This window comes from Denticeps clupeoides, chromosome 19 (genome assembly GCF_900700375.1).
Source record: "Denticeps clupeoides chromosome 19, fDenClu1.1, whole genome shotgun sequence".
NCBI classification, from domain to species: Eukaryota; Metazoa; Chordata; class Actinopteri; order Clupeiformes; family Denticipitidae; genus Denticeps; species Denticeps clupeoides.
Window position 1 is genome coordinate 1,962,720 of NC_041725.1, and position 21,338 is coordinate 1,984,057.

Consider the following 21,338-nt stretch of genomic DNA (forward strand, 5'->3'; position numbering starts at 1 on the left):
TTCTGAAAACCAGCATATGATGATATCTAGTATGCAGAAGCATACCTCAATCTGGTCCAACAAGCTCATCAACCAACTTTAAGCTTTTCCTGGTATGATCAGCAAGAAGAACGCAAAATACACCTTCAACTAGATGGTCGTGTTTGTTTAAAAAAAAAAAAAAAAAAATATATATATATATGTGTATATACACACACACACACACACACACACGCACACATTATGGCAAGCCAAACAGGAAATAAATTATATATATATTGACAGGGAAGTGAATATATGGAATGAAATCTGACGTCACCAAGCCGTTGGCGGCATTTTGAGAATGTTAGTTCGCTAAACAGGTGAATTGTTCCTCACCACGAGTGATTCTGCACTAAACCCAGTGGCAGCAGTTTTAAGCAGCGACGACGTAATAAACACTCTGGCTAATGCTTCCTACCTACAACCTCCGTCCATTAATACGGAAACGGAGGTAAGTAAACTAACTTCAGCATTTTAAATCCGATCCTAGCGCGCCATGCAATGTTTCGATTCAGGCTGTACACACAAAGTTTATTCTATTCTATTTTATACATGAATGTAATCTGCACTTTTTAAAGTTAGCAGAACCTTTGTGTCTTAAATTAACTCACTATAGAGCAGAATCAGCCACAGGGACGATTTTACACAAATTACAGCGCGGTTTAGCGTGTTTGAGTTTATGGTCAACCCGGTGTAGCTGGTGAAATGTCGTTGGTACAGATTTTACACGTTGAAACGGCACCGGAGATACTCGCAAGGGCAGCGATGAGTATAAAATAAGTAAAGTGAAGTGATTGTCACATGTGATACACAGCAGCACAGCACACGGTGCACACAGTGAAATTTGTCCTCTGCATTTAACCCATCACCCTGAGTGAGCAGTGGGCAGCCATGACAGGTGCCCGGGGAGCAGTGTGTAGAGACGGTGCTTTGCTCAGTGGCACCTCAGTGGCACCTTGGCGGATGGGGATTCGAACCGGCAACCTTCTGATTACAGGGCCGCTTCCTTAACCGCTAGACCACCACTGCAAACTTTGTTGCATGGCGCGCTGGGATCGGTCAGCGCTGGTATATCGTATTTAAAATGCTGAAGTTAGTTTGCCCTGTAATTCCTCCCTGTTTACTTACCTCCGTTTACGTATTAAAAGACGGAGGTTTATGTAGGAATGGCTGTGGGAAGCTCGTCTGATATGGAAATATTGAAAAATCTCTTCATCAGTAGTCCTATGCTGAATGTTGATAGAATTATTAGCGGTGCTACTACATGACGTCAGATTTCATTCCATTTATTCAGACTTTCATTCCATATATTCAGATCCCTGTCAATATATATATTATTTATTTCCTGTTTGGCTTGCCATATATTAATCATAGTCCTCATGTCCATCATGGTCCTTTTTTATATAACATAGTAGTTATATTGAGCATATGAAAAACAATATACCTGACCTATTCACAATGTGTATAGTAAGCAATTACAGTTTTTCCTCAGTCGCTTTGGTGTGTTTCTTAGAACGCTATTACCATTTGCACAGCAGTTGGTGCATTTCTCAAAACAATTAGTGCAAACTGCAAACCTAGTGGATAGCCTGCAAAAGCACGTCACATGCTAAAAATTGATAATCCATTCCTCAAAAGCAAGTATTCATGTCAATGAAACAGTCAGTGCCATCAAAATGAAAAGTCTTGACACCGTCTTTATGAACAAGACAGTCAAATGGCTTTGTCATGTTTTCACTATGACAGTTTATAATTTCAGTGTTTTCCATTGCAAAAATATTTGGTGACACCTGAAAATGCCCAAGACAGCACTACAGGGAGTGCAGAATTATTCGGCAAATGAGTATTTTGTCCACATCATCCTCTTCATGCATGTTGCCTTACTCCAAGCTGTATAGGCTCGAAAGCCTACTACCAATTAAGCATATTAGGTGATGTGCATCTCTGTAATGAGAAGGGGTGTGGTTAAATGATATCAACACCCTATATCAGGTGTGCATAATTTTTAGGCAACTTCCTTTCCTTTGGCAAAATGGGTCAAAAGAAGGACTTGATAGGCTCAGAAAAGTAAAAAATAGTGAGAGATCTTGCAGAGGGATGCAGCACTCTTAAAATTGCAAAGCTTCTGAAGCGTGATCATCGAACAATCAAGCGTTTCATTCAAAATAGTCAACAGGGTTGGAAGAACCAAGGCGCAAAACCAAGGCGCAAAATAACTGCCCATGAACTGAGAAAAGTCAAGCGTGCAGCTGCCAAGATGCCACTTGCCACCAGTTTGGCCATATTTCAGAGCTGCAACATCACTGGAGTGCCCAAAAGCACAAGGTGTGCAATACTCAGAGACGCAGCCAAGGTAAGAAAGGCTGAAAGACGACCACCACTGAACAAGACACACAAGCTGAAACGTCAAGACTGGGCCAAGAAATATCTCAAGACTGATTTTTGGTTTTATGGACTGATGAAATGAGAGTGAGTCTTGATGGGCCAGATGGATGGGCCCGTGGCTGGATTGGTAAAGGGCAGAGAGCTCCAGCCCGACTCAAACGCTAGCAAGGTGGAGGTGGAGTACTGGTTTGGGCTGGTATCATCAAAGATGAGCTTGTGGGGCCTTTTCGGGTTGAGGATGGAGTCAAGCTCAACTCCCAGTCCTACTACCAGTTTCTGGAAGACACCTTCAAGCAGTGGTACAGGAAGTCTGCATCCTTCAAGAAAAACATGATTTTCATGCAGGACAATGCTCCATCACACGCGTCCAAGTACTCCACAGCGTGGCTGGCAAGAAAGGGTATAAAAGAAGAAAAACTAATGACATGGCCTCCTTGTTCACCTGATCTGAACCCCATTGAAAACCTGTGGTCCATCATGTGAGTCCAAATGTGAGATTTACAAGGAGGGAAAACAGTACACCTCTCTGAACAGTGTCTGGGAGGCTGTGTTTGCTGCTGCACGCAATGTTGATGGTGAACAGATCAAAACACTGACAGAATCCATGGATGGCAGGCTTTTGAGTGTCCTTGCAAAGAAAGGTGGCTATATTGGTCGCTGATTTGTTTTTGAATGTCAGAAATGTATATTTGTGAATGTGGAGATGTTATATTGGTTTCACTGGTAAAAATAAATAATTGAAATGGGTATATATTTGTTTTTTGTTAAGTTGCCTAATAATTATGCACAGTAATAGTCACCTGCACACACAGCTATCCCCCTAAAATAGCTAAAAATAAAAACAAACTAAAAACTACTTCCAAAAACATTCGGCTTTGATATTAATGAGTTTTTTGGATTCATTGAGAACATGGTTGTTGTTCAATAATAAAATTATTCCTAAAAAATACAACTTGCCTAATAATTCTGCACTCCCTGTACTGCACATTTCAAATGGCTGTACAAGTAGGGCATAAAGTTACTGTAGATGTTATGGGAGTTTTGGGAGTAACTGAGACACTGAATACATACATTTTACATTTTTACTGTATAGAAGTGTTTAATTCTACAGCATTGTGCAAAAGAAAAATATGCTACAGTCACTTGTTTACTGTAGAATACATGTAAACATAAAATCACCCTTTTGGTAGAGCCGTGCACAAATGTGAACAATATACAGTACATGTAACAGTACATACAGTATTGTACAGTACTAACATACAGGTACAGTAAATCATTCTGGCACATCCAGACGTTCCTGACTGTCCACATTTTCATCTACATTACAACGGATGTTATCCCTCGCAATGCATCTCCTGGAGTGGTGAATCCATCGTCTGCAGGACACTGCTGTGATGTTAAATGCTGCATCCATGGCTGCTAGCAGGACCATTAGCTCATGTGGATGCCGGTCATAAACTTTCCACCTCCAGGCAGAGAAAAACTCCTCTATTGGATTAAGGAATGGGGAAAATGGAGGGAGATATTCAACCAGCATTCTTTCATGTGCTGCAAACCACTCTCTGACCAGATGGGAGTGGTGAAAACGGACATTATCCCAGACAACAACATACTTGCTGAGTTGGCATCCACCCCTCTCATTCTCAGGGACTAGGTCCCTGTAAAGAGTGTCTACAAATGTCTGGAGATGTTTGGTATTGTATGGATCAAGAAGGGGGATATGGGTGAGGACGCCGTTGTCTGAGAATATTCCCTCCGTGCTGACCAGGGACTTCAGTGATTGCTCTCTGTCCAATGCGATTTCTTCCACGCCTTCTGCCTTTTGGCCAGATTGAAACCTGCCTCATCAACATATATGAATGTGTGCAGTGGTTCCCTGGCTTCCAGCTTCAGTACACACTTTAGAGAGAGACAGAAATGCAATGTCACAATTGTCCTGTGTACAGTAACAAACAGTAATGCATGCATTTGGTAAAACACATTGTAGAGTATGTTTTGTAGAATTGCCAGTGTACTGCATGAAACTACAAAGTACTGTAAAGCAGTTTACAGTGCTGACCATAGAAGACCTGCTTTACCTGCACATACTGGTGACTGATCTCCTTCACCCTTTCACTGTTTCGTTCAAATGGCACTTTATACAATTGCTTCATGCGGATTTAAGTTTTTTTGACAAAACTGTCAATTTTTGAAATTGAAACATTCAATATTGCCAAATACTGTGTTATTCTCTATGACAGCGCTTTGTATTTCTCTCAACTTTATTGCATTGTTTGCAATGACCAATGCACAAATGGCTTCCTCTTGCTGTGGGGTAAAAAGGGGCCCTCTTCCATCTCCGCAAGGTTGTCTTTCAATCCTATGTGGTGCAGAGTAAAATTACAAATACAGTACAGTAACATGAGATGGTACAGTACAGTAAATTACTGTATGCATACCTGTTTTCCCTACGGAATGTTTGAATGATTGAACTGACAGTAGTTCTTCAAATATTGGGTTGCACCCTTCGACCAGCCTCCTCCATGGTGAGGCTGTGATTGACAACATGGTCCACAATTGTAGCCCTAATTTCATTAGGAATTTGCCTATATCTGCCTCTTCTCCCTCTTCCCCTTCCTCCCCGCATCCTCACCCCTCTTCCATGATACTGACCTTCCATTTTGTGTCACAGAAGTGTAGAAATGGTACACACTAGCTCCTGCTCAGTTCATATATGCTTGCCAATTGAGGATTCACAGGATTCATCCATGATTGACAGTGAACAAGTTGTTTGTCATCGGTTACAACTACAATTTCACACACCTCCTTATGAGTGACAGCTGAAATTCACCTGAGATCAATTGTTCAATTTAGGAGACATTTCCAGGAAAAAATGATAAAGGTATAGAATTTGCTTGACAGATGACTAATATTTGACATTTGATAACTAGTTCAACAATTTTGTGTGTAATGATTCAAGCAATGAAAGTAAGACTATTAGTTTTATTGAGAGCGACTATTCAGCATCCATAAGTATAATTAATTTTGACTGACATGACATAAGCAAATGGAAATGTCAAAAAACAGCAGAGAAATGTATGAAAGCAACTGATACATGTCCAAAATCATTTGCAGTTTATTCAGAAAAAGGAGAAATTGCTACGATGTGCACAAATGACTAAATGTTGTGGAGGTTGAACTAATAGTTATGAGAATTTTAATTCTGATCTGAGAAACGCACCAAAGCGACAGGGAAAAACTGTATAATGTAATGAATTTCTCTGGAGCTTTGCTTGGTTTGAGGAATGGACCTTCAGGTAGTATTTGCCTGGAGACCCCACATTGCCTTGAAACAGTCCTGAACTAATCAGTTACTCTGTTTTCTTGAATTAAAAAAGTATTATGTAGCAGGCAAGGCTCTGGCATCTTTGACATAATGTCAGATTTGTTAACTAAAATTATTGAAAGAATAATTTGACATAGTTTTTGAAAACAAAATATTGTTCAAACCATGTATACGATTTGGTATAATTCAAGATGTATTCAAGATAAGGAAGAAGAAGCACATAGCCACACAAGGTATAGTCGCTATGATTTTATTGATTTGTTAATACATTTGTGTGAGTGTGTGCGCTGCACTGGCTGAATGTGGACCCATCCTCAGAGCAGTGCAGTGTTTTGGGTTACCTGGGTGATGCCCTGTATTGAGCCAAAGCACATGACTGCACAGCTGATTTATTGCAGGAAGAAACGAAAATTGTGAGAATCCGAGAAGATGGCTAAAAGGGGGGAGATTTTTGTATGTGTAATATTGAGGGATTTGTGTGTTTTGGAACCTGTGTGTGTTAGGGAGGTTGTGCTTGACATTGGTTTATGTGTTTTATGTGACTGTTTTAATGGAGACATCTGTGATAACCGATTTTCCTTCCAATAGTTTTGAGTAACCACGTTTGGAAGATTTCTAATCATTAAATGATCTATATTTAAAAAAGTCATGTACTGTCAGTATAGTTGTGGCCAAAAGTTTTGAGTGACACATACTGTTTTTCACAAAGTTTGCTGCTTTTTATTATAGTAATTTGCATATACTTCAGATAAGTTATAAAGAGTGATCACAAGTGAGAATGCTGACCAGCAAAAGGCAGGAGATCATTCTGTCATGCTGATTGATTTCAAGCATCATCCTCCTTTTAAAGCATCCAGTCTGCTATTCTAACTCATTGTTCTTCCTCTGTTAACCATGGTTACCTGCAAAGGAAACATGTTCAGTCATTATTGCATTGCATAAAAAGGGCTTCATGGGCAAAGACGTTGCTGCTACAAAGATTGCTCCTAAATCACCTAAATTTATCGGATCATCAAAAAATTAAAGGAGAAAGGACTGGGGTAAAGTCATTTTCTCTGATGAAGCCCCTTTCCGATTATTTGGGGCATCTGGAAAATGTGTTATCCGGAGAAGAAAAGGTGAGCGCTGCCATCAGTCCTGTCTCGTGCCAACAATAAAGCGTAATTGTGTGGGGCTGCTTCTTATCCAAGGGAGTGGGCTCACTCACAATTTTGCCTAAGAACACATGAATAAAGAATTGTCATGAAGCGAATTCGGTGACGCACTTGCAGACATGGTATTGTCTGCAAGGGAGAGGACACTGGACGAGCTGGGGAGGAGGACCGGAGGCGTTTGGTCTGTGAGGGGGAGGCTGGCGGTGAGTGAGGAAGCAGTGGACGCGCTGCAGTGCAATGGGGAGGGAGTTCTGGATCCGCAGGAAGTACCGGGCAGAGGAGAGCAGGAAGACGGCGGGTTTAAGGACTGTTCGGGAGCGTGGACTGGGCGGGAGGACGTCTTTGGCGGCAGGAAGGTAGGGGAGCATGAATTCACGTTTTCACACAAGGGGCAGGAAGGTTCAAGGTCAGGGACTGGCAGAAGTCAAAGTGATAAGTGGCTCGGGGAACAAAACATTGAAATTTTGAGTCCATGGCCAGGAAACTCCCCGGACCTTAATACGATTGAGAATTTGTGGGCAAACAAAAACCCAAAATTCTGACAAACTCCACACACTGATTATAAAGGAATGGGTTGCCATCAGTCAGGATTTGGGCTAAGAGTTGATTGACAGCATGCCAGGGCGAATTGCAGAGGTCTTGGGAAGAAAAAAGGGCCAACACTGCAAATATTGTCTCTTTGGAAAAATTCTCAATAAAAGCCTTTGAAATTTATAAAACGCTTGTAAATAAACTTTAATACACCACAGAATTAACTGACAAAAAAAATCTAAAAACACTGAAGCACCAAACCAGTATTTGTCATTCTCAAATTTTGGCCACAGCTGTAATTTATGGAACATTGAGCTGTCACTCAAATACATCTTTAGATGATTAGTAAGATGTCAGACCACCTTCCATCAAGTCTTTTGCAGGAAAAAAAAAATGTGCAAATGAGGGTGTCTAATTTATCAATACGAGCATATATTTGGATGTAAAAATCATGGTAGTTCCACATGTTATTCATGACCCAGCTGAACCTGTGCCTATACGTGGCTAACCTGTGCCTATCCGTTGATAAATCCAGTGTCCATAAACTCTCAGGGTGTGTTGACTTGTGCCTCTAACGTCGACAAACTGGCTTTTTTTCTGATTTAATCTCTTCAAGCTGAGACAGATGCTTGGCATAGTTCATTTAATATAGTTAAACTCAAACTGTTGTACTGGGAGGGAACTTTGTGTCTCTAGGGGTAAACAGGGAGTTTAATACATTATTAATACATTCAAATGTGCTTACGTGTGTGTTAATGTGTGTGAAAATAATACTAATGTAAGGTATAATGTTTGAAGATTACTAAAAAAAAAAATTAAGTCCTTTCTTGTGCAAAAGTCTATTTTTCTCATTTAATCTATGGTATTGGTTTTAAATATTCTAAAAATCAAATCAATGTTGATAACAAATGTACTAAATTATTGATCAGACTGGTGCTATTTATTATCATTTAGTGCAACAACTTCATAAAGAAAACAATGTTACTTTGATGGTTACAGTTGCAAACCCTCAATGCAATGTAAAGACATTAAGAAATTGCATGCGTTTCAGAATGTCATGTCCACATTCATCTTATAAATATGATATTTATAAGATGAATGTGGACGTGACATTCTGAAACGCATGCAATTTCTTAATTACATTAAATGAACATCTTCTTACCCAGCTAAACACATTGTCATGTACAAAATTCAGTATGTAAAAATAAATTATTGGTGGTATAATGTTCATTCTTCTGTGTAATGATGTAGGGATATACCCTATTCCTGCAGAGTGCACCTTATTTGCACTTTTTGCTGTTTCTTTGTGCGTGAGGCTGTGTGAGCTCTCTCTCTCAGGACACTCAGTTTGTAAGGACATTTGAAGTGCTGTTGAAGTAAAGGCTCTCTGAAGTGAAGGGATTAGGTCTTCATGCAGACCTGACAGCGGCTGATGACATTACCAGGACAGACTTTAGATGTCTGAGGCTGTGGTTTACTGTAGAGAGACAAATACACAATAAGTTAACAATTTTGTTTTGCAATCAAAAATCAGGAATTCCTGGAAAACTCAGAGCTATTAAAGCTGACACAACCTTAATCCTGAGATTTGAAATATTTGAATGAATTAGGAAAAAAGCAACATATTGTCCATCTGCACCTTCCACAGTATTACCACATAATTTGAGAGTCTAGGCAGCAAGACGAAGTGAACTGCAATGCAGTGTGATAACCAATCAGAAGCTAGTTTCATATGACCCATACAGACCCATTACCAATCACACACACACACACACACACACAACACTAACATAGATAGACTCACAGGAACAGCCAAAGAACACTCACCCAAACATGTTGTTAGCGTCCAGTGCAGCAAGCCAGTAGCTGTAAGAGTCTGTGTAGTAGTTGCACATCCCCCGGTCATGACACTCGATGAAGGGAACCTTGCGGAACTCCTCCAGACAGGAGCCAGGGGAAGCCAGAGGTTGACCAGATCCTTCTGCACCTGCCCCTAATTGCTATAGGGAGAAGAAGAAAATAATTTAATTGCAAAGTAAACAAAGTATGAGTTTTTTTTCATAATCATATGGGTTTATATGTGTACTGAATGCACGTGTGTAGCATTAAATTCTGTTGGTGAATTTTTTTTGGATTTAAATTTACCAGCTTACGTGAAGAAGAAGATATTTATATCCATAGTCATTTACCATGTTGGACGCATAGCCAATTTTACATATGTATTAAGCAGAGCGTGTGTGTAAGTGTGTAGATGTGCTCTCACCATGACGAATGAATAACCATGCCAAAGAGACAGCCACCCTGCAGGACACACTGGAATCTGGCTGGTCTGGCTGTGAACAGCAATGACGTTTGCTTTGGCCTCACACACTGAGCACCTGGCAGAAAGTGAACTTCTGTAAACTCGGCTAAGACTTAGCATGATAATGCAAAAATACATAAACCATAGAATGTTAGTGTCATTTAGACATATACTTGTTGTAAATGAGTACCGTTAATTAATGCAATAGGCCCAAACTATTTTATTAATGAGTTCCAATGTGATGTTGTGTTCACAAATGCAAGTCTGTTATTAACTTTCAATTATCCCGGTACAGCTGAATGCAGCTTCACTGGTTTAAAAACCAATGAAACTGGCCTTCACAATATATGGTACTTTCGATTTAACTTGTTTTAGCAATGAGGGCTGTGATTTGATCTGGGCACTTTCAACACAGTGGGGATTTTTTTTTTTTTCAAACTTCAGCCAACAAAAAGGTCTGGGATTTTGTTTCAGAGCATAACTGAAATCTGGTCCTAAGTGGGTTAAATTATTAAACGTGTACAAAAACACAACCGATTCCACCATGCCTTTCTTTTTAACAGAAAAATGTGTGCAATGTGCTTTTACTTTTTTGCCCTTTGTTTAAATTGCTCTCAGAGCCACAACTGCTGTTTTTCAAAGAATAGTAACTAGACTGGATTAGCCCTGACTGGTTTGTTTTATACCGGCCTATACCTCATCGGTGAGATGGCACACCTGCTGATATGTTTCACCAGTGACGTTTCGGAGATCTGGCCATGGTTGGCAGGCATTGGCTCATCAGTGGACAGCCAGTAAGAGTAGTCATTTCTTGAGGCATAACGGCAGGTGCTGTGGGTGTTGCAGAAAAGGAAGGGCATACTGGAGAATCGCTTTAGACAGCTGCCCATGGTACCTGGGTGCATGAAAGATACAGACATTGCAGAGTGGGCTGCACTTAGGCTGTATGCTCTTGATGAGCATTTTCTGCTACCAAAAGGACACAGTCTTAATCAATTTAGTATTATTTAAAGATTGAAATCAGTACACTAGAGCAAATCAAGCTAAAATACCACTTATGTATATTAAACATGGTTTTAAACATGACCTACCCAAATCTTGTCCATATCCTCTGTTGTTTCCATTGATGAACAGTAGAGAGTACCCAGAGTACAGTGGGGCAGTTCCCCCAGGGCATAGAGGGATATTCTGAGTCTGGCTGTGACGTGTGAACAGGAAGCCTTCAACTCCATTAACTTTTTCATTACAGGGTAAGGAAGGTCCTGGAGGACCCCTGAAACCCTTCTGACCCTTGGCACCCACTAGTCCCTCCAGGCCTAAAGGTAGATCCACACTTAACATAAATGTACATAGACATGCAGAATAGATAGATTCATGTGGATGTACACTCACTTGGACATACATACTAACAAAGAACAGGCTCCTCCAGTGCAACATAGTTTTAGGTGTATAATTTGATAGGCTTTTGGGGTCAAATGATTAACAGGTGAACTGATATTCACTACACAGCACCACTTTCTAATACCCGTATATGAAGAGTTAACTGTATACAGTTTATATCACTGACCACCTGTAAACTCACCTTGTTGACCAGGAAAGCCCATGTCTCCTTTCAGGCCTGCTTGGCCTTGTTGGCCCAGCAGACCTTTTATACCAGCTATACCACTGACACCAGGGTCTCCTGTCAGGAAGAAGATGGAGGATACAGACAGGACTTACTAATATCAACGGGGGGATCTGGATATAAAGCTTGCGAGTGGATCATTTCTAATGTGTTCATGTGTGTCTATGAACATGCATGTGACTTTGTATCACAGTACCTGAAGGTCCAGGCTTTCCTACAGTTCCTGTTTCTCCTGGCTGTCCCTTAGGTCCTCGGGGTCCTGGGAGGCCCTGGATTCCAGGCAACCTCTGCATGCTCACAAAAACATTTATCCCTTTCGACCCTGAAATCAAAATTATAAATGCAGCGTTGAACTACTTGGCCTATGTTAATTCCACTGTGATGGATAAGTATTAGGGTAGAATTTTTGACTCACTGCATTTCAAAAATGATGAAAGAAGAGTAAACTTTGAGCCTGGGCCTCATCTGTGACTAGAACTTCACGCCCAGCCTTGGCCACTAGGGCTACTATCCTATATTTGCTGTTCCTCATGCTAATTTTGCCAGCTATTTAACTTTGCACTGGCAAATCAATCCGCATGTCTCAGAAGTTAGAAAATGAGAATAAACATAGTGATCGATTTTGAGCGCACCTTTACGACCCTTCTCTCCTAAAGGGCCGAGTTTTCCAGGCTGACCTGGTTGCCCACTGTCTCCCTTCAGTCCTGCAACACAAACTCCTTACATTCAAAATCAAATTCAAATTTTATTTGTCAAGTACAGTCATACACTGTATGATATGCAGAGAAATGCTTTTGCATCTGCTATTGACCTCAATATTGCAAACATTATAATTTTATGTTTTTAAACAAAAAATGTGTAACAGGTAGGGTGATATATATTTGCACTGGAATTGAGTCCAGAAGTGATTGAAAGTGCTGGATTAGTGTTCTGTCCTATGAAATGTTGTGGTTGTTGAGAGCTCGGACAGCCTGCAGGAAGAAGCTCCGCCTCATTCTCCCTGTGTTGGACTTCAGGATAGGAAGCGCGTCCCTGATCGCAGCAGAGAGAACAGTCCATTGTTGGGGTGGCTGAGGTCCTTCACTATCTTCCTGGCCCTGGTACAGCACCGCTTGATGTAGGTTGATTGAAGGTCAGGGAGCTTGGTACAGATGTGTTTAGCTGATCGAACCACCCTCTGTAGGGCTCGTCTGTCCTGCATGGTGCTGTTCCCAAACCAGGTTGAGATGTTTCCTGTCAGGATGCTCTCTATGGTGTAGTAGTAGTAGAAGTTCCTGAGCACCTTGGAGGGCAGTCTGAAGTCTCTCAGGCGTCTGAGGTGGTAGAGATGCTGTCGTGCCTTTTTCACCACGGTGTTGATGTGACAGGACCATGACAGGTCCTGCGTGATGTGAACACTGAGGTAACGGAAGCTGTCCACTCTCTCCACTGGGCTCCTGTTGACAGGGATCTGGTAGTTCCTCTCCTGCTTGGTACTAAAGTCCACCATCAACTCCTCTGTCTTGCTTACGTTCAGGTGGAGATTGTTCCACTGGCACCAGTTCTCCAGATTTCCAACCTCCTCCTGGTAGGCCGTACAGTCAGCGATCAGGTCCACCACAACAGTGTCGTCAGCAAACTTAATGATTGTGGTGGAGTTAGTAGTGGCTGTAGAGTCGTATGTGTACAGAGAGTACAGCAGGGGGGCTCAAAAAAAACACAGCTCCACTGCTAAGAGTGATGGTGGCTGAGACATGTCCACCCATCCTTACTGCCTGTGGTCTCCCAGTTAGGAAGTTGGAGATCCACTGACAGGGAGATTTAATTTTATTTATTTAGCTACAGAAAACTGGTTATTGGTAGAACACAACCATTCTAGCACTGAAGCTGATGAGGTAAATTTGTTGAATTAACTTAGTGAAGAAACTGTAACTAATTTCTATACAGGGTGGGCCATTTATAAGGATACACTTGAATAAAATGGGAATGGTTGGTGAGATTAATGTCCTGTTTGTGGCACATTAGTATATGTGAGGGGGAAAACTTTTCAAGATGGGTGGTGACCATAGTGGCCATTTTGAAGTTGGCCATCTTGGATCCAACTTTTGTTTTTTCAATAGGAAGAGGGTTATGTGACACAGCAAATGTATTGGTAATTTCACAAGAAAAAACACAAGGTGGTTTTAACGTAACTTTATTCTTTCATGAGTTATTTACAAGTTTCTGACCACTTATAAAATGTGTTCAGTGTCACCAACCATTCCCATTTTATTAAGGTATATCCATTTAAATGGCCCACCCTGTACTTAGATCTTTGAATCATCTTAAACGAGACAACTTCAATTTGTCAAAATAATTTCCTCACTTAAAATTATTCTATTAGGCAAAAATATGCATTTGTGATGTAAATAAAGGTCTTTATTTCTTTGTTGTTGTCAAAAGAATTTAAATATAAAATTCCTAAGTGAAAAAAAACAACTTTCCAATCGTACTGCCTTAAGAATTAAAAAACGAAGTCTATAAAGGCAAGATATTCTAGACCAGGGGTCACCAACACTTATCTTAATTTAGCACACCTGATTCAACTTCTGTACTCCTTATTACTCAGTTCTAGAGTTGAATGAGGAATGATGGAACATCAAAACTGCCCTCCGGGACCAGGTTTGGTAACTCCGGTTCTAGATTATGTAATAGTGCCAAAGTGTGTGCAGATAAGTGATCAAGCATAATGAATTGATTCCAGGTAGACAAGAACTCAGGATTCATGTCAAAAGTATGCTATGGATTCCCCCTATACACTATACAGTGTACTTATCCCAGCACATGGTGACGCATTGGATTTGTTTTATCTTCTTTTCTTGCAGATGTAGAGGGTTTAACCCATTGCACCAGACGCAAACGAGATTAGTATTGGCTGGTAACACAATGGGGAACACAGTGGATCTTGCGAGGGCGTGGCAAACCTGACGAACTCCTGGAACACTGAGTGTAGGCCACAACCCTACAGCCCCTTGATTTTTTTTGATTCCCTACACCTGCAGCCTATGCTATAAAAGATGTCTTGTACCAGTGTTCCAGGTTCCAAAAGTAAACATGGGACCAATAAGTGAAGGGAGCAATTGTGTGCAGCCACTCCATTGATTTAAATCTTGGTCTTCAGGGGAGTCGGTGTGACCCCCTTTCTTGTATGTGGCATTCATTCTATGTAAAGGCTGAAGTGTACAGAAATATGCTGGTATTGACATTATAAGTTTGGTAAGTCAGTTCTTGGTTTCTCACCCTTTGGTCCTGTAACTCCCATTTGACCCATTTCACCTTTCTGTCCCATTTCCCCAGGAGTCCCAATCTCCCCCTGCAGACAGAGAATGGAAACAATCCTGGCTGAACTGAATTTGAGTTAATTATGTGAAACAGAATTTAACTCATAGCTGAAAGTAAGTTTATTTTATTTAAACCAAAATATCTACTAATATTAAAATGCCCTTTTCACTTTCTATCTATTGAGACGAACAACGTACATTTCTTCATTTACTATTTTTATGAACCGTGTCCCTTGTTCAAGCCTGAAACATGCTTGATTTGGATGTGACCCTTCTCACCTGCAAACCATGTGGCCCTTGCTCTCCTGGGTCTCCAGGCAAACCAGCAGCTCCAGGAGAGCCCATGCTTCCTTTATCCCCCTTCAAACCAAGCCCATAATCACCAGGAGGGCCCCGAGGGCCTTGGGGCCCTGAACACAAAAAGGGTAAATTTGTCTGTGTAAGCTTCTGAAGTTATTAAATTTCAAGTGTAGTTTACATGACTGTACTCACCTCTTGATCCTCTGGCACCAGGTCCTCCACGATCACCTTTCTGACCATCCACACATGTTCCCTTAGAACCTTTTGGCCCTACTTGGCCTCTTGGGCCTGTTTTGCCTGGTGGACCAACATCGCCTTCATCACCCATGGGGCCTGGAGGACCAAATGGCCCAGGGAAACCTATATCCCCACTGGGACCTGATAACATCATGCAAAATCACACAGAAGTGTAAGAGAAAATAGATTATTAAAGGAGTTTGGTCTATCACCAAACTACTGAGGTGCCTGACACAGGATGTGGCCTGGCTGACGTGCTTGATGTAATATTGCTAAACTCTCTGGTTCCATTTATATGCTCCACAATTAAATAACTCTTGATTTCAAATACAAAATGTCCATTTATTCCACTCCAGCACATAGCAGATATAACCAGTTAGGTCAGCAGCACAGCAAACAGTTCTCCTTTATGGGTTGCGTGAGTGTTGATGTAAGCTCTCATGCTAGCAGTCCTGTAAGCACTGACGTAGTGCTTTGTGTAAGCGGTCAAAAACACCTACCAACAACATAGAGCTTGCTACCTTTTATACCTGAATAGTTGCATGCTCCACCCTGAGTTCCACCGAGGATATTTGGCGCCTACATCTATGATTTAACTTCATTTCACAGTGTGTACAGTTACCATACAGAACATTGCTAAGTGTATTCTATGCATCTTAAAGCATTTGGTTTAGGTCTAGAAAAAAGTGAGTGAGACGTTTCACTATGGGAAAGTCACCCTGGATATTCTTGGGCAGGGGGACAACTGGTTTTGAACCAGTGAATTTGTGGCCTTCTGGTTCATGGTCGAATGTTAATCACTAGGCTACTATCCCCTTGCATGGCTATTTGCTGCACACTGCACTCATTATCACATCCCAGGTGCTAATCTTTACTTTGCTTAGCAGACGCTTTTATCCAAAGCGACTTACAATGAGAAGACACCAGCGATTCTCATTCAGTTTCCATAGATTGTGAGTTACAAAACTAAGAGCCCTGATAAGGCCTAACTTGTCAATAATATGCTAGGGAATTGTTAGGTGCTAGACAAGGTTTTTTTTGTGTATATGTGTGTGTTAGACTCGTTTGAAATACTTGAAAACAAGTGGGTTTTCAAACTCACCTACTAAGCCCTTCATTCCATCTTCACCTAGTAGTCCAATCCCAGTTCCTGTAAAGAGAAACCATAAATAGGATGTATCAGATGGTGTACATATCATAAGCACAAGCTGAACTTTGAACACTGGGATATTAGGCCCACCAGTTCCAGTGACTCGATATGAATCGGTGATCGTACATCATGTACACTATACAATACGTCGAGCACGACCAAGCTGCGAAATTTACCGGACTCAACGACTCATGAGTGCTCTAAAATCCCACGGTGTATGCCCAGCGGTAAAGTTGCTAAAACTGTAACAAGCAATGAAAAAAACAACTTCCAGGTCACATAAACCCATTATGAAAATCAAATTCAGTCTTGCGATCCATTTATTCATTTCGTAGTTTTGATCAAGTTAAACATATAATACTTTAACAATACTTTCTTTCTTTTTTTTTTTTATCTGATTCACAAATGCATAAACAGTTCCTTTTTTATTTTTGATTTTCAGTTGAAAATGGAAAGAATGAATAATACACGGATTATCAATGACCGAGGATGAGGCAGAGAAGAACACTGAGTTAGTCTCAAAGATGCAAAGTTGGTGTTGCAGCCTGGTGTGGGGGTTCTGCACACCAGTGGAACTGGGGTCCTCCTTAGCGGGCAGGGAGATTAAACATCTACCCTACAGGCAGGGGGGTCCTTAGGGATGGAGAATAGACCCAACCTGGGTGTCGATTGTTTTAAGTAATCTGGCAGTTGACTGTTGGGATTGGTGTAGTTTTTCCCCTGTGGTGGGGTCTGGAGGACTGACTTGGGCCCGGCGGGCCTGGTGGTACTGCTGCCATGGACCCCAGTCTGGATAGACCTAAGCTTTCCATTTCCCTCCCCTCAACACTCTCTGCTGGAGGATGATGGCCCTGACTGCTGGTGGGTTGGTGGTACCTGCAGGCCACCAACACAGCCCCCTGTGATCAAATTTTATTTGTCACATACATAGTCATACATGGTACGATATGCAGTGAAATGCTTTTTGCGACTGTACAGACCTCAATATTGCAAATGTTGCAAGTATACAATGAACCAATATGCAAATATTGCAAATATAACCAAATATTACACTTTTATGTCTTTAACATAAAATGTGTAACTGGTAGGGTGAAGGTGTGCAAATGAGTGAAAGACAATGTTTAAAAAAAAAAAGAGCATTAAAGGGCTACACAAGGGCTCACAAACACATACTCACAGACACATTGTATGGAGCAGCTAAAGATGTCTTGTATTATTATTACTATGTGCTGTTAAATAATGTTTAATATTCATTATTTACTGTGATTTATACAGATTTTGCTGTTTTTTTTTTTTCCCCGCTTCCCCTTCCAGGTCCATGACTTTTTGTCTATTAATGAATACCTCCACTTTATATCCAAACTGTGGATGACCACTGTCTTCCTGTATCAGGGGTTCTGTTTGAATAAGGCAGAAGCATCAAATGACAATCTGACTGGGCTGTGGCAACCACTTTGGGAGTCGAATGTCCAGTGTAATGGATTTTCTCTTCACTGCTGCCTACTGTCAAATTTGGTGGAGGTTCCATCATGATGAGGTGCTGTGTGGCTACTTCAGACACCGGTCTACTTCAGACACTTGTTAAAGTCCTATATCAACATATTCTTCAGGATAATACGCAAGCATATTATGTCACAAAAAAGTTGAAATTGGATTTTAATGGTGTTTGTGACTTCAGGTGAGCGCGGACTGAACATTGTAGCAAATCAAAGCATCTACACATGTGTACGAGACCTTAACTCTTGTATTTGAAAACATCATGTGACCATGTAGAAACTTTATGCCGTGCATCGTGATCGCATTGATAATCGTGAGACCAGTGAAGGTTCACATCTCAAATTATACGTCAAATAGCTAACTTTGACTAGATGTAATGGCAGGTATTTCTTACTTCCTTTTTCTCCTTTTTCTCCTACACGTCCTGGTATTCCATCTTTTCCCTGAGTTCCTTTGATTCCAGGAGGCCCATGGTCTCCTGGACGGCCAAAACTACCTGAGATAAAGACAGATACAGAGAGAGCAAAAACATCAGTACACATTGCACACTAAACATACCTATTCAAACCTTCAAATCCCACTTACTACCATTGTGTCCCTGAGACCACCTAAGTTGCAGGGGACTGTCCCTGTAACTACTGATTGTAATTTGTGCTGGATATAGGCGTCTGGTAAATGCTGTAAATGTAAGGTCCTGTTAGGGATTTTGCTGTAGGTGCCATTCCAACCAATAAAAAATAGACGTTAGATATTTAGGCACAGATATTTTATCTATTTTATCTAATAATGATGCCAATATGAAGTTGATAAAGGTCTGAAACAGGGGAGGTAAGGTCCAAACCACAATGGTATCTCATATTACAGATAGAAGAAAATAAAACAGTCATTAATATGGGAGTAGACCTGGTAAATGGAGGAGTAATAAGAACGATCTTTAGTCGTAGGGTAAAAAAAGCACCAATTTGATCAGCCAATTTAGAAATTAATCAGTCATTAACACTATACTGAATAACCAGATTACAGAAAGAAATTTCAGTGCTTGATTTTGGTGGTTAGTTGGATAGTAGTTTGGTATCCAGTACTAGTTGAGGAAATAATTGTTCACACCTGTTTCTAATGGGACTGGGCTATTTATGATGTTTGGAACCTCTGGGGTGCCTCTTCCTTTTTTTCCAAATAATTTTTAAAGTTTTTAAATTGTCACCTTGTGAAGTACAATATTTGCACACACTGCCTTTATGCATTTTTAAAAAGGGATTCACCCACCTGGAGGGCCATCTGTCCCAGGAAAGCCATGTAAGCCTGCTAGACCATCCATACCATCCTCTCCTGGCTTCCCTGGGTCACCTAGGAATGAAATGTCACAGTTTCACCCCTAATTTGTGTGTATTTACATTGGTAAGTGTGTTTATAAATCAAGTTGTATGTGGTACCTGGAGGTCCAGCTGGTCCCTTGACACCTGCTTCTCCTATGATGCCTTGAAGGCCCTGGGCTCCTTGGTTTCCTAAATCTCCCCTAAGACCTTTAGGACCCCTATGGCCAGGGACACCTATAAGACCCTATTCAAAGTAAAATTGCATCATATTAAAATAGTGACCAGTAGAAGAAGAAGTAAAAAAAAAAAAATGTATATATATTTTATTTATTTATTTTTTTTCTAAAAGGTGACCATAAAGCCAAAGAATCTTTTTTCTTCATAACTGGATTTTAGAATTACATAAAGTTTGAATGAATATGTAGGTCCTGTACCTTGTCTCCCTTATCTCCTTTTGGTCCTATGCCAGGGTAGCTGGTATCACCCTTCTCGCCCTTAATTCCACATGGCCCTGAACTCCCAGGTTTGCCTTTAAGACCATGAGGACCCTGGACACCTTTAGGACCCTTCTCACCTGTCAATATTGACCATTTCTAGTTTGACTAATGTACATTAACACATTAGCACTTCCCAAATAAAATATCTCTACCTTTTTTCAATTACATTACATTGACATGACTTAAATAGCACAGTTATTTACCACAGTAAAATAAACCAAATTACATAGGAAATTCACAGGTGAACAATCAGTATTATTGAAAAGTCAAATGTTTAAGGACATAAAGCCCCTCCCAAACATACAATAAACAGTCAAATAAAATATATATAAAATTATATATATATAATATATATAAAATTTTATAAAAAAAAGAGTACACCTTATCTTCTCAACTTTAACAAAAGACAGAGTATCCTTAATCCATGAGGAATGAGAAGTGGGAACAGAAGGCTTCCACCTCAATAAATGTCTAGCTATTAATGTAACAAATGGCACAAAATCTGCTTCATATTTTGGAAGCAAAAAAAATTACCCACAAACAATGCTGTCAGAGCTACTGGTTCAAAATGACTCAAAACAAAAATAGTAATGGAACAAAATATCTGCAAACAATAATCATGTAAAGAAGTCCCCCTCTCACCGAGCTTTAACATTATCTAGAGACGATGTGGACGAGCTTATATAGATGTGAAATCAGTCCCTTCATGGGAAGAAGTGGGGTCCCCGGGAGACATGGAAAATGAAAACTTAAATTAAGGACATAAAAAAATTGTGTACTCCAATAAGAACTTTTGTGAAAGCTGCTGAAATTATGCAAATGTATTATTGATATACAATAATGTCCAACGATGGAAATCTTCCTGAATCAGAGTTATTAATGGAACAAAATTGGAATGGGACTAAACTTATATTTGGCTCTCATCTGAACACCTAGGTAAAATGAATATAATGAAACACAGGAAATTAGTCTGAATGAGAGTTATAACTTATAACTGATGCCATAGGGGAACAGAGGTTATCCAGGAAATTAACCTCGGACCAAACCCAATTCGCTCCAATATATAACAGATAAATCCACTCCACCCAGTCAAAGGCCTTCTCTGCATCTAAAAAAACCAGGGCTTCAGAACCAAATGAAACTGGAACATTATACTCCGGAGGTTATGAAAAAAATTTGTCAATTCTGAATAAGCCCTGTTTGGTCAGGAGAGATATACAACAAAATAGCTTCCAAAAGCTAATCATTTCGATAAGTGTTGCATCCACTAACTTAACAGCCTATCTAATAGGGCAATAGTTTGAACACAGCAATGGGTCCTTGTCTTGGTTAAGTGTTGGGGGCAATTTAAGCAACCCAAACAATTCATTAAAAATTTCAATCAGAAGATTTATCTAATTTATCAAAACTCCACAAGAAAACAATCCAGACCTGGACACTTTTCAGTTTGCACAGAGAGCGTGGCTCTTTTAAGCCCATCCAAAGTAACTGGCTCTTCCAGCCTCTAAACAGAGACCGTGTCCAATTTGGTCAAATCTAGTGAATCATAAAAACTGTAATATGAAGATGGACTGGCTTCAAGCCCTGAGGTTTATAAAGAGGAGTAAAAATGTTAATTCATTTCCAATGGATCAGTTGTTAGGCCACTAGACATATACATTTGTAACATTTGTTGAGAGGACGACACCTGCCGCAGCTGA

At 40.4% G+C, this 21,338-nt stretch overlaps 1 protein-coding gene and 1 long non-coding RNA gene across 4 annotated transcripts in view; one reads left to right on the plus strand and one right to left on the minus strand.

The window, feature by feature from the left end:
* Positions 1-360: 360 nt before the first annotated feature.
* On the plus strand, positions 361-15,476 carry LOC114769150 (uncharacterized). 2 transcript variants are annotated; one of them, XR_003743191.1, is made up of 5 exons: positions 361-472; positions 10,968-11,040; positions 14,658-14,755; positions 14,884-15,066; positions 15,155-15,476. It is a non-coding gene; the product is annotated as an uncharacterized LOC114769150 (long non-coding RNA). The 2 variants fall into 2 exon arrangements; XR_003743190.1 differs by lacking the exon at positions 361-472 and adding an exon at positions 7,122-7,241.
* col4a3 (collagen, type IV, alpha 3) overlaps positions 8,523-21,338 on the minus strand; it is a 56,324-nt gene continuing 43,508 nt past the window's right edge. The window contains exons 38-53 of one of the 2 annotated variants that reach the window (XM_028961928.1): positions 19,576-19,715; positions 19,259-19,385; positions 19,092-19,172; positions 18,220-18,321; positions 16,281-16,328; positions 15,134-15,319; positions 14,921-15,051; positions 14,601-14,673; positions 11,975-12,046; positions 11,539-11,664; positions 11,301-11,399; positions 10,810-11,034; positions 10,436-10,613; positions 9,680-9,794; positions 9,244-9,416; positions 8,523-8,893 (exon numbers count right to left, since the gene is read on the minus strand). In XM_028961928.1, the coding sequence (XP_028817761.1) occupies positions 8,818-8,893; positions 9,244-9,416; positions 9,680-9,794; positions 10,436-10,613; positions 10,810-11,034; positions 11,301-11,399; positions 11,539-11,664; positions 11,975-12,046; positions 14,601-14,673; positions 14,921-15,051; positions 15,134-15,319; positions 16,281-16,328; positions 18,220-18,321; positions 19,092-19,172; positions 19,259-19,385; positions 19,576-19,715 (1,952 nt within the window). In that variant the 3' untranslated portion in view covers positions 8,523-8,817. Of the gene's footprint in view, positions 8,894-9,243; positions 9,417-9,679; positions 9,795-10,435; positions 10,614-10,809; positions 11,035-11,300; positions 11,400-11,538; positions 11,665-11,974; positions 12,047-14,600; positions 14,674-14,920; positions 15,052-15,133; positions 15,320-16,280; positions 16,329-18,219; positions 18,322-19,091; positions 19,173-19,258; positions 19,386-19,575; positions 19,716-21,338 lie in introns of those variants that run through there. The other variant, XM_028961929.1, reaches the window with a different exon arrangement.